The 13,252-nt window shown below is 57.2% G+C and overlaps 1 protein-coding gene across 7 annotated transcripts in view; it reads left to right on the top strand.

Moving 5' to 3' along the window:
• Positions 1-13,252, top strand: part of CACNA1E (calcium voltage-gated channel subunit alpha1 E) — a 106,175-nt gene that overhangs the window by 5,836 nt on the left and 87,087 nt on the right. For all 7 annotated transcript variants that reach the window (XR_015290410.1, XM_086901743.1, XM_086901742.1 and 4 more), the window contains exon 2: positions 10,089-10,355. Coding sequence is in view for 6 of the 7 variants with exons in the window: in XM_086901743.1 (XP_086757869.1) it covers positions 10,089-10,355 (267 nt within the window). In the remaining variant the exon portion in view is untranslated. The remainder of the gene's footprint in view (positions 1-10,088; positions 10,356-13,252) is intronic.

Genomic DNA, 13,252 nt, shown 5'->3' with positions numbered 1-13,252 from the left:
CAACCTTTCTGGGCAGCTTGTCCCAAACGTTTAGTTCCCCTCAGAGTGAAAAATTTAGTTCCTCTGTACAGGCAGAAATTGTTTTATTTCAATTTGTGCAATGAAATTTGCACAAATAATCGCCTCTAGTCCAGTCTGTGGGTGCTACAGAGAGGAGCTCTGCCTCTTCCCCCCTCTGTCAGGTGTTCTGTGCATTGATCAGATCCTCTCTGAGCCTCTCCCAGCCAGGCTGAGCAGCTCTCCCAGCTCCTGACCTTGGCTGAGGCTGCTCCAGTAGCCCATGTCTCCTTGTCCTGTGGGTCACAGCACTCTGGATGTGTCCCCAGGGCTAAATGAAGGGGACAGGCCACCTCCTCGACCCACTGGCTTTGCCTAACACACCCCAGGGGGCTGCTGGCCCACTTCTCTTCAAGAGGACAGTGCTGGTGGCCACCAGGGTTTGTCCTTCCCCGAGTGCAGGGCTTGGTGTTTCCGTGGAGCTGAGCTCCACGCTGCTCCTCTGCTGTTCCTCCAGGCTGCTGAGGTCCCTCTGGATGGCAGCACAGCCCTCTGCTTCAGCAGTCCCTGCTTTTTCAGCATCTCTCTGCGCTGGCGGAGCGTGATTCAGCGCAGCCCGCAGGCACCCAGGCTTCTGAGATCTCCTGCTCCTTCGCATCCTCGTCCTTCCCCTTCCCTGGAATAATTCAACCCCTTCCCTTCTCCCCAGCTGTCCCTGTGTGGTTCTGATGGGAGGCTGGCTGCTGCCTGGGAAGCGTTTGCCGCAGAGGCATTTTCCAGCCTCTCCAGTTTGTAGGGTTAATGTTATTTACTACTCTCAATTTCTTAGGTGTAGGACCTGCCTTTTCCCTCCCACCCTCACACACTGTTTGTATTTCAGGGATGACAGTGTCGTGGGTTAATTCAGGGACCTCGAGAGGTGTCTAGTTTGATCAGAAAATCACTTATTTCTTATTTAACTCTAATTTTTTGCAGTTTAAAATACAGGGGATGCCTCACTGCTCATTCCCAAAATGGCATTTTCTCGCCTGAGGGTGGGGAGGCCCTGGCACGGGTTGCTCAGAGAAGTTTTGGATGTTCCATCCCTCAATGTGTCCAAAGCCAGCCTGGAAGGGGCTTGGAGCAACCTGGTCTGGTGGAAGGTGTCCCATGGCAGGGGGCTGGAACGAGAAGATCTTTAAGGTTCCTTGCAGCACAAACCATTCCACGATTCTGTAAAACACCAGGAAACTCCCTGAAGCTGCTTTCAAATGTCCTGGTGCTTATCCCAGCCGTGGGGAGAGGGAGCTCAGTGGGACACTGCCCTTCCCAAAACCCACCTGAAAGAGCTTCTGTCGTCCCACCTTCCCTGGACGAGGCCAGCCAGCTTGTTTGGTGGGAAGCAGCTCTCCTGCAGGCTTGGTGGATGATGCTGTGATGGAACCTGCGTCATCTCCGTGAGCTCTGCTACAAATCCCAGCTCCTTTCTTTATTTGTCATCAGAGGAGCTTTGCAGGAGCTGCTTTTTCCCCCCTGCCCCTCCACAACCCGATCTGCCTTTTCCCTGCATTTCCCTGGGGAGGAATTAAACCTAAAAACTCTTCAATGAACTTTTTCCCATTGAGGAATCTCGGGAGCCGTGCTCAGCCTTGGCTGCTGAGGGTGTTTGCCTTCAGGGAGGCTGCTGAGCTGCAGCAAGGGGGACGTTTTTTCACACCTCCCAGCACTGAGGAGCTCTCCGAGAGAGGTTTTGCTCTTTGGCCTTTTCTCTTTCACAGGTTTGGGAGAGGGAAGCAGCATCTCCTTGCTGGCTGCTTGCCAGGGATGGGGCTTCTCTGGCTGTCTTGAGCATCAGCTGCTCAGTGCAAGTTCAGACCTGCTGGAAAATTTTTTTTTCGACAGCTCTGTCTTCTCCTGGCACTTGTCCTGGCAGCGTAGTTTTGTCAAAGCCACCCCTGTTTGCTGGCAGGGTTGCTTTGGAGAAAGCTGAGCCTGTGAGTTTTGGCTTCATTAGGTTGGAGATGGAGTTGGTGGATTTCTGGTCTAGATTTCTTTTTATTGCAGGGGTTTTTTTGCAGCCCAAAGGCGGGGAGGAGACTCCTCTGTCATCCCAGCCCCTGGCAGCGGGTGTTTGGCTGTGTTTGTCCAACCTGAGCCTTGCAGAGGATCAGAGAAAGCACTGGGTGGTCCTCAGGCATGGATCTGCCCCTTGGAGGGGTGAAGAGGAGGTCTAAAGGAGGACAAAATCTCTTGCTGGCTTTGGCAGGAGCTAACACTGCTGTGCCAGAGGGGTCGTGAGGATGCTGGGGGATTTCTTCTGCTTTGGGTAACGCAGAGGTTGAAAAAACGCTTTTAGAAATCCCTCCCCAAGCCTTTGACAAGCTAGAAATAAGTTTTTTTGTTGTTGGCTGTCTATGGATGGCTCTGGGAATGTCTTTTCTGAGCTTGTTCCCTCACACACATGAAATTTGGCAGCTTGGTGTCTGGCTCTTGCAGGGCTTTGGTGGCAAGAAGGGGAATATCCCCCCAGGTCTCTGCTCCTTCCTCATCTCTTTGCTCTCCCTTTATCCATGCTGCTCAGTCCCAATGTTTTGGGCAGAACCATTCTCAAACATCCCTTTTTTTTCCCCTCCTCACTGGATCTTCCCAAGTGGCCCTCTCTGGAAGTGCCTTGCCCAAAGCTGGACCTGTGTGAGTTGGAGGAGGATGGCGAGGTGCGATCTCAGCTCTGCGATCAGATCATCCCTGCCAGCCTGGGATGCTCCACAGCTCCTGGCTGAGGGGAGAGGTTGTGCAGAGGGATTTGGGGGTTGGGAGCAGGGATGGAAATTCGCTTTAAGTGTGATGGCAAAGCAGGGGAGGGTGGATAGCTGTTCCCTGAGAGGTGGGACTGCTGCACGCCTGCCCAGAGCAGCCAGGATGCGACTGCAAATGCTAATTAGAGCCCAGGCTGGCAAAGCTAAATAAAACAGCAGGGCACTCCAGGCAATTTATTAATGGGTGATTACTCCAGGGCCCTTCAGCTGATGCACAAAGCCTCATGGCCTAAGGCAGAGGAGCTCTGAGTTGCCAGGAGCACTCGGGGTGGGGTGTTCAGGCAGGAAAGGGGAGAGCAAGCAGTGTCTGGGGGAAGCATCCCTGGCAGCCAGCACTGCAAAGCAATGCTGTCCCTTCCCTCAGCAAGTCTGGGGGTGATGGGGTCTCACCTGCCTCTGCTTGAGATGTCAGCAACCCCTCTGTGCTTGTTTGGCTCCTGTCATGCCACCCACAAAGGCACTTTTTGGTTGGGTGTTTTTGGGGAGTACGAAGGCCTGAGCATCCTCATCTAGTTGAAGATGCCCCTATGGGCAGGGGAATTGGAGTAGATGGCCTTTAGAGGTCCCTCCCAACCCTACCCATTCTGTGAATCCACAATTGGGTTGCTAAATCCACGATTTGGTTGCTAAAGCCACCTTTAATTCCATATGCTATAGGGTATATATCATATATATCCATATGATAAACTGCTTTATCTGATGCATGAGCTGCCCCAGTCCCACAGCAATGCAGTGTGGGGCCACATCTACCTTAAACGAGTTTAATCTCAATTTTTCAGATGCATGTTAAAAGAAACTTTAGTTTTTCAAAATAATGTAAGGCTTTTTAGGTTCTGACCTCGAAGCTTTTAAGAAGTTTGGTTTTTTTAGCTTAACAAAAGATCAAAACTATGCTGAATTATTAAACTTCAAAATTTACAAATAAGCATGTTAAAACCACTAAAAACAGGGGAAAAAAATACATATTTTTAAAAGAATGGAAAAACAATGTCATGACATCAGAGACACCTTTAATGTGTCTCACCACAGATCACTGTGAAGCATCTGTATGCAGGGGAGGAGGGGAAGGGATGGATGCTCCCCAATCCCTAATTAGCTGTGGCTGATCAGCCCTGGAGGCTGGTGGGCCCTGGTGGGTTGTGGTGGGATGTTGTGGGTTTGGGAACCTTGAGTGGGACCTGCAACACTCAGGTTTGTGGGGTTTATTTTTGAATTTTGCTGCAGGTTTGTGCTGTGATGTGCTTTGCTCGGAGCTGAGGACTGGCAGGAATTTTAAGGAGTGGGACCAGAGATGCTCTGGGCTGGATTGTTTTCAGCAGAGACTTGCAGAGAGGGGTGGGAATGCAAGGTGTACTGCAGCTGGAGTCTTGGAAATGGGCTGCAGGGGCAAGCCTGGGTGAGAGATGCTCTGGCACTGCTTCTTCTGTATCTCCATCCCCTGCAAAAGCTTGTCTGGGGGGAGATGCACCCACCAAAGTCTCCTTTCCCAGAGAATTATTCCCTTATCCCAACAAAAGAGAGCTTTACAAGATTGTTTTCCTGTTGATTTTGGAGATGCCAAGGCTGGCTGTGGGACTCGTGGGTGCTGGGAATTACAGCAGCAGCGTCTGTGAACTCAGGGATGTTTCATGGCAGCAGGTAATTCCATTTCCACCCTCTCACATCCAAGTTCTCCTGCCATGGCTGCTGTGTGACACCCGGGGTGACTCCCAGGGTGAGGGAGTGCTGGCAGTGGCTTCAATCTGGAGGCAGAATTTACAGCCTGGTGTGAGAGATTTGTGCTGGCTCTCACTTCTCTTCCAGCCCTCTGATCCCTCAGTGGATAAATCCCAGTGCTGATCCTGTGAATTCCACCTCTGGGTTGGTGCTGGGAACGTGTCCTGGTGGTTGTGAGCCTGGTGGTGTCTCTGCCAGGGCTGGAGAAGGCACATCCTGGTGAAGTAGTTGGAATAAAATGGGAGCAGATGGCTGAGAGGAAGAACTTTCCCTGGTCTGGGTGAGAGCTGCCTTGCTGTGAGGTGGTGCAGAGCCTCTGCAGGGCCTGGCTGCCACGAAAAATGCCATCAGGGCCATCCTGATCTGCGCCACAGCTGCCAACATCTGCACAGAGGAGCATCAGGCAGAGCCTGGTGTGGTGCCCTTCTCCAGAGATGCCATCCTGGGGGAACTGTTCCAGCCCAGGGATTCTGTGTCCCTGCTGCTGCAGAGGTGCTGGGCTCAGCAGGACTTCTCCTCTGCAAGTGGGGAGAACATCCTCCTTCTAATCCAGCAGGTAATGAAACTGTTCCTGGAAAAAAACCCCTGCATTCCATGGTTATAAACACGCTTCTGAGTCACAGGCACTCAGTCCCAATTTGAAATTTGGCCAGAGCACACTGTAGATGGTTCTCATTTGATCCTTTTTTCTAATTTTATTTTTTTTCATCTCAGCTTAGCCATATTTAAAAAATAAATCAGGATGCCAAAAGCCACTTTCTAAGATGAATGCAGTCCATCACATCTCCTGGGAATATCACTCATGGAAGGAGAGCCTGTCTTCCCTCTCCAGACCCTGCATTAGAGTCACAGAATGGTCTAGGTTTGAAGGCACCTTAAAGATCATTTGTTCCAACCTCTCTGCCATGGGCAGGGACACCTTCCACTAGCCCAGGTTATTCCAAGCCCCATCCAACCTGGCCTTGAACATTTCCAGGGATGGGGCAGCCACAGTTTCTCTGAACAACCTATCCCAGTGTCTCCCATCCTGACAGGAATTTCTCCCTAATATCCCATTTCACCCTGTCCTCTTTCAGCTTGGCACCATTTCCCCTTGTCCTGCCAGGAAAAATCCCTCTCCAGCTCTCTTGAGTCCCTTTAGGCTCTGTCAGGTGCCCTAAACTCTCCCTGGAACCTTCTCCAGGCTGAACAACCCCAACTCTCAGCCTCTCCCTCCAAGCTGAGGAGCAGCTCTGGCTTTTTGAGCAACCCAGGGCTGGGCAGAGGATGCTTTTAACACGATTTCCTATTTATTTTGGGTTGTTTTTTTTGGTGCCTGTCCCCAGCAAAGCACAGATAGGAGATTTTGGGGTGCCCGAGGCTGCTCCGGGGGGCTGCACAAAGGGATGCGGGAGGTTTGCACCTGATCCAAGCATCCCGAGGGATGGGAAGGGATGGGAAGGGATGGGAAGGGATGGGAAGGGATCGAAGGGATGGGAAGGGATGGGAAGGGATGGGAAGGGACAGAGCTCCGGGCTGCTCTCTGAGCCTGGGGGGGCGCAGGGAGGGGACAGCTGCCACTAGATGGCAATGCCGGAGCGGCACAGGGGGGCTGTGACACAGGGATCACCCCGGAGGGGACAGCCCCGTGTCCCCGGTGATGTCTCCGGTGATGTCGTGCCCTCCACGTGGCTGGGAGAGGTGGGGAAGAAGCAAGGATGGCAATATCGGCGTGAGAATCGTGGGATCGTTTAGGTTGGAAAAGGCCTTTAAACTCAGCCGGTCCAACCATTTAAGCCAGGTGTGCCCAGGCCACCACTCAAGCGTGTCCCCAAGTGCCACTGTCACCCCAAGTGCCACATCTGCACGTCTTTCAGATCCCTCCAGGGATGGTGACTCCACAGCTTCCCTGGGCTGCCTCCTCCAGGGCTTTTGGGGAAGGCACCTCTCCTAAAATCCGCTCTGAACATCCCCTGGTGTGACCTGAAGCTGTTTCCTCTTGCTGCTGTCATTTGTTGCCTACAAGAAGAGACCAACCTTCACCTTGCTACAGCCTCCTTTCAGGAGCAATAAGATCTCCCCTGGGCCTCCTTTTCTCCAGGCTGAACCCCCCACCCTCAGCTCCCTCAGCTGCTCCTTCTCAGAGCTTGCTGAGACTGGAGGAGTGTTAGCCTGTCTCTGTAAAACCAAGCGCATCCCCAGCGCCTTCCTGTCCTGGCACCCACTGTTCCCTGTCTTCTCGCATTTCCTCCAGTGACAAAAACCCAAACAGCCCCACAGAGCTGGCTCTGGATCCCTGTGCCACGTTGAATCATGTGGGCATCAGCCACGCTTCTCCCTGACTCACAGATCCCAGCCTGCTGGGTGAGGGTCAAGATGAGAACAGCAATAAACATCCTGGGAAACAGAGCCTGCATCTCTTGGCATAGCCAGAGACTTTTTTTTATTTCCTTTTGGCTCTCAATCTTCTCTTAAGGAGCTGCTTTCTCATAAATATCCCATCCTTTAGCACCGTCTGAGCAGGAGAGAGGCTCCCAGCAGGGTCATCCTGCGCTCTGCTCTGCAGAGAATGTTACAGTAGGGGTGAGAGCCAACTCTGGCTCCAGGGGACAGCCTGGTGCCCCAGCAGAAGTGCCCAGGTAAGGGGTGCAGCCCTGCTCTAAGGGAATGGAGGAGGAAGGCTGCCTTCCTCCCCCTCAGCCCCTTGCTCTGAGCCAGGCAGGGGATGCAGGGGCAGATTCCCCATCCTCCTCTGTGGGTACCACACAGAGCCTGAATATTTCGGCTGGGTGGTGCCTTGCTGTGCAGGCAAGGATGGGAGAGGGCAGGGGGGAGCAGGAGCAGGAGCAGGAGCAGGAGCAGGAGCAGGAGCAGGAGCAGGAGCAGGAGCAGGAGCAGGAGCAGGAGCAGGAGCAGGAGCAGGAGCAGGAGCTCTGCAAGGCTCAGGATCTGCTCCTGGCAATCGGCCCAGCCTCAGCCTCGGGCTTAATTAACGGTGCCTTAAAGGGCTGAAAGGTGGGAAGAGCAGCATCGCTGCCCAAGCTGCGTTGGTGGTGGTGGTGGGGAGGAGGAGGAGGAGGTGGGGTGAGCTACAAATAATAATTGATTCATTTAGGGCAGTGTCTGAATCGAAGGGACTGTAATTAGTCGGTGGCTGCAGTGGCCACCTCCTTGCCTCTTGTTAGCAGAATGAAAAGCCAGGGTCACTCTGGCTGGCTGGTGGCCTGGGAAAGTGTTTTGGGAGGGATCTGAGTGCCTCTGCACTCAGGGGACTTGCTGAAAACCCCCCCAGGTAGCCCACTTTGGTTGTCAAGACCCTTGGAAGGAGAGAATTAAGAGGGGATGCAGCAGCTGGGTGTCACGGAGAGCTGGTGGGCTGAGGTTGGGGCAATGATCCCATAGCCCTTTGTGCTCCTCTGTTATCTTGCTGAGGAGCATCTGGTCCTTCCTCTTTCTCACCCAGACAGCCCAAGGGCTCCTGGCAGTGCACCCACGAGAGGCTGGGCCAAAAAACGAGCCCTGTGGCCCTTCAGCTGCTGTAGTGCCCGTGGAGTGGGGACATCCCTGGTGTTGTCAGGCTGCAGGGAGGGAGAAGCCCTGGCCCAAATGAGTTAATGATTTTTGTGGTGAAGAGCTTGACGAATTTTATTTGTATTTTGATGTATTTATTTGGGTTTTTTTTCAACTTAAATGCCTCTAGCAGTCCTGGCTGCCCCGCAGCAGGTGAGAGGGATGGGGCAGCAGCCTCTGTGTTTGCAGAGCAGGTTGTTGGTGGGGTGGACAAGGGAAGAGCGTGACAGAGACGCTGGCTGGAGCCACGGGTGGTCTGCTGGTGGGAAATGCAGGTGGCGAGTGCCACAGGCCCTGGGGAGCTCTGTTGGCCTCGGGGTTCAGTGGGAGGGGTGGGGGACCCTGCGTGTGAGCAGCTCACAGGGTGTGTTGTGTGCTGTGCCCTGCCTGGTGGGTACAGAGGACTTGGGGACACCTCTGGGGGTACCCTGTGTGTGTGCCAGGAGGGCAGGGTGGGCTCCCCAAAGGTGGGTGGGTGGGCAGGCAGCCCCCACAGCGGGGCACAGGGGAGCCTGGGCATCCCTGGGTGACCTTGGCACACGAGTGGCTGCAGCATCAGCAGTGTCCCCAGCCCCCTGCCCTTAGTGGGGTGCCTGGAGGGGGGGAGCAGGGTCAGAGACACCCCTCCAAAACCCCCATGGAAGCTCCTGCAGGGACACATCCAACCCGGCTTGTTTACACCTCCTGGACGAGCCGCTGTTTCTCCCAGACAACATCGTGTGTCAAAAAGGAAAAGAGCGAGGTGTGGAGGCTCATCTGTATGCGAGTGAGCAGGAGGGCACTCCCCGGGCACCCGCCGGCATCGGGCGGCTCCGGCGGGGAGCCGGGAGCCTCCGAGTGTCCCGGGGATGGGGGGAGGATGCTGCATGTGGCCAGAGAGAGATGCTCGGCTCGGGCTGAGCTGGGGTGGGTGGGATATGCAGGGAGAGGAGAGCCCCCCACCCCTTGCTCCCCAATTCAGCCACTCACCTAGGAGCACCCGTGTGCTGGAAAGCCCTCTGCAGCCAGGGCGGGGGGGGGCGGTGGGTGGGTGGCTGCGTGTGCTTCTGGCAGGGTGGGGGCTCTCCCATTGCCTTTGTTCCCTTCAGACCCACCCCTCGCCTCTGATTTTCCTTTGCGGCAGCTCCCGTGCTTGCCAAAAGAACGCACTGGATGGAGCGAGGGAGCGAGCCGGGCGTGTTGCGCGTGTGTGCGCGCCCGTGTTGCCACTGACTTCATTAAAGCGAGCTGGCCCCGAGCTGCAGAGGCTCGCCAGCCTTTTCATTTCGTGGCCCGGCTCCTTGCGGGAAGCCCACGCCGCCTTTGCGTGCTCCTGCCCCGGCAGCCGAGGGCCGGGCATCCCTCGGCCAGCGCGGGGGGCTCGGCCCCTCCGGCCCTGCCCGCTGCCCCAGCGAGCCGCAGATGGGCGGCCGGGCTCCCGCAGGATGCTGAAGATGGAGTCGGGAGGAAGGAGTTGGACACTTGGCTCCAACTAGGCTGGACCACGCTGCAACCTGTTCCCCCGGCCGCGGCTGCTGCTGTGCTGGGTGCTGTTCCCAATCGTGCTTTCCTGCGCCGGGGTGGCCGCGGGGACATCGCTGCCCGGCGGGCTCGGGGGGCTGAAGGGAGCCGCTCTGGGCTTGGGGCGCTGCGGGGAGGATGTGGCTGGCTTTAACCCCTTGCTTCGTGGGGGGGAAGGTGCTTAGGGACCGAGCGGCCTGGGCTGGGCACGGAGGAGGAGGAGGAGGAGGAGGAAGGCTGGCTGCCCGCCCCGCTGCCCGGTTCTGGGGGGGGCCGGGGGCTCGGCTGCCCCCCGTGCGGTGCCGGAGGAGCTGAGCCCGTGCCTGACGCTGCCGCCTCTCCTCCACGGGGTCCCTGCTTCCCCCGGAGGGATGGAGGAGAGACGGAGCTGAGCATCACCCGGAGAGGAGGAGGGGGCTGTGGTTGGGACTGCGCCCCGCAACCCCCTCCCTCTTCTCTCCCACCCCCCTCCCCCCACCCCCCCGCCGCCTCGCTGCTGCTGCTTTGGCTCACCTGTGTGTTTTCTTCCAGGATGGCTCGCTTTGGGGAGGCAGTGGCCGGCAGGCTGGGCTCCGGAGATGGGGGCTCCGACCAGAACCGGAGCCGGCAAGGAGCTCCTGCCCCTGCGGGAGGGAGCCCGGGAGCCTTCAAGCAAACCAAAGCGCAGAGAGCCCGGACTATGGCTCTGTACAACCCCATCCCCGTCCGGCAGAACTGCTTCACCGTCAACAGATCGCTCTTCCTCTTTGGGGAAGAGAACATAGTCAGGAAATATGCCAAGAAGCTCATCGACTGGCCATATCCTTTCTGCAGCCCCTGCCAGGGGGCCCGGATTTGCCTCGGTGGCCGCCCAGGACACGCGTGTGTGGCACTATCGGGCAGGTAAGGTGTGCGGAGAGGGGTGCCCCGGCCCCTGGGGATGCTCTCCTCGCCCTGTTGCTGCTTCTCCTTCTCTCTCCCCGGCTCTTTGCCTGCTCCTGGCAGGATCTGAGCCCTTTCTCCCCCTCTCCCGGGAGCCCCCCGCAGCCCCTCCTGAGGTTTGGATTTATTATCCCCCCTCCCTGTGCTAACAGGGACGGGTGCTCCGATCCCCGCGTGCTTTGGGATGCTCTGTGTGTGCGCCTGGGGAGGCGTGTGGGGGGGAGGTAGTGGCCTTTTCTCTGTGCCTCGATGTCTTGTGGAGTTTTGTCACCCCTCCCCACCCGGAGCCACCTGGGAGCCCGGGAAGCTCCAGTGGCTGCTGGGTGGTGGCTCTGTCCCTCCTGTGCGTGCCCTCTTTGCTGCAGATCCCTGTGCCTGGCAGGGGCACGGCCGTCCTCGCCCCGCAGCCCCCGGCCCCCCACGGTGGCTCTGGGAACCGGCTGCCCCCTCCCTGCGGCAGAGGGAAGGATGTTGGAAACCTCTGCCTGTGCCCCACGGCCCTTTCTGGGGAGGCTGGCACGTGGTTTTATCCCAGGGACCCCTCTCCTAGCACAGGGTGGAGGGTGCAGATCTCTCCCACTCCTTCCCCTCTTCCTCCATCCTTTCATACCTCCCCACGCACCTCTCTCTCCTCCCACCCTCCCTGTGGGTGCCCCTGGCTGCTGCCCAGCACCACAGCTCTCAGCCCCACACCAATCTGGCCTCGGTGCCTGCTTGCCCCCCGAGACACCCCCTGGGCTTTGCCCCCACGGAGAGGCTGGAAACTTCAGCTTTGGCTGTAGGAGCCTCCCGGTGCCGTGCTCTGCAGCAGCGATTCCACGCAGCTCCTGCTGCTGCCGCTTTCTCGCCCTGCAACTTGTTGGTTGAGTTCCTGGCTCCTCTGGTGGGCACGGGAGAGCTTTCCCTGGTGCCAGGCGGCGATGCTTAGGTTTGGTGCAACAGGTACCCCGGGGGAAAGGCCCAGGTGAGGCCCAGGGAGGCAGGACAGGTCACACACCCCGCAGAGCACGGCAGGGGAATCGTCCCTTTGCAGCTCCGACACGTCAGGTCGAGCCTCTGCCAAACTCCTGCCTGGGGAGCCGTGACATCTCCAGGCTTGAGGTGTGAAGGAGCGGCTCGGAGGGGTTGAATTCCCCGTGGCATCCCCGAATCTGCCCCTCCTGGCAGCACCCACGGGGTGGGTGGCCGCAGGAGCGCCGGTGCGGTGGCGAGCTCGGGGACGCGGCGCTCAGCGCGGAGCCCTGCAGGGCAGCGGCCAGGCCGGCTGCCTGCTTTTCCAGAATATGCCAAATTATTCCTTGTGCTTTTCCAGCGCGGTGTGGGAGGGCTCCAGCCCCTCTGGCTTTTGTTGGGAGGCAGAAGGAGCTGGGGTGCTGGCACTGGCCCGGCACTCCCGGCGTGGGCTGGGGTCCCGTGCCGGTGTGATGCCTCATCTCCAGGCAGCCGCTGTCTCCTAGAGACTGGAGCTCCACCACCACACGAGCAGAGCTCCCCAGCATTATTCTCCCCTGGAATTTGCAATGCATGAGGGAGATGGGCTCATTTTGTATTTTTTTTTTTTTTTTTTTTTCCAGAAGTAAGTGACATATTCCCATGTGAGTGCTGGGAACAGGCGTGCTCCAGGCGCGGGAGCTCAGCGTTCCTGCCTATCCCCCGCCTGGCTGCCATCTCTTTCCAAGAAAAACGCATCCACCCTGGATGTTTCTCTGCACCACTGGAGTTTTGAGGGCTTGGGAACGGGCAAGGCCTTTTGGTGATGAGTTTGGTTAGGTTGGCCAGGCCGGTTGTTCCCATCCTTGCAGTTGTAGCCTGGCACAGGCAGCTGGTGCCTTTTGGAAGGGCCAGGAGAGCACCTCAGCCTCCTGGCCTGGAGCCCATGGCATCATTCCTGGGTGAGGGATGATGGGGAGGAGAGCATTGGATCTTGGCTGTGGTCGGTAGGAGCTGCTGGCCTTGGGAGGGCGATGGGCCAGTCCTGGAGCCGTGGGTCAGGGTGGGCACAGCACCAAGGAAAGCCAAAGGGGCTGGAGAGGAGCTCAGGGCGGAGTGGAGGCTCTTCTTCACCCAGCTCTGGTTGACTAGGTAATAGGGCTAAAAATATCTGGTGATTCAGGCCTGGATATCTGCTGGGTAACTGTGTAATTATAACCAGCAGCCTCTGCAGTTTGGCTTCCCAGTGTAAATAGGGATGATGCATGGAGGAGAAGGAGGAGAAATACGAGCAACTGGGATTGGGATGCAGCTCCATGGGAGGCAAGTCTTTGCTGAGTTCCTCTCTGGAAAGCCCAGAAAGCCTTGCCTACGCCAGAGCTGCTCTTTTCAAACTGGTCCTGCCCAAACCATGGGGCAGCTGTTGTTTTGGCTGGAGGAACATCTCCTTCTCTTCTCCTCGGGAAACGCAGCCTTGTCCTCCTGCCTGCTCTCCTCCTGCTGATGGCCAGGCCCTTCACCCTGATTTCATTTGTTTGGCTGCCTGGAAGGCTCCAATTCAGTTAGTACATGAGATGGGCTGCAGCTCATCTATATCTGCTCCGTTCCTCATCCGCTTAATCACATTTGACCTGGATAAGATCCCTCTCCCGCCCCAGGAAGGCCAGATGACATTGTGTGGCTCTGGCTGTGTCCCCAAGGACAGCATCTGGCTGCAGGCTGCCCACTGCACCTACCCCCAGTGTGGCAGGGACAGATGACATCCATCAGGACCTGTGGTGAGGGATTTCACCTATCTCAGCCCCTTTGAGGACCAAATTTGGTGCTGGGCTGGCCTGGAGCAG

The sequence above is a fragment of the Cyanistes caeruleus genome, chromosome 9 (genome assembly GCF_971803275.1).
Source record: "Cyanistes caeruleus chromosome 9, bCyaCae1.hap1.1, whole genome shotgun sequence".
Taxonomy (NCBI): Eukaryota; Metazoa; Chordata; class Aves; order Passeriformes; family Paridae; genus Cyanistes; species Cyanistes caeruleus.
The sequence above is the reverse complement of the archived record's forward strand: the minus strand, read 5'-3'. Positions and strand labels throughout refer to the sequence as shown.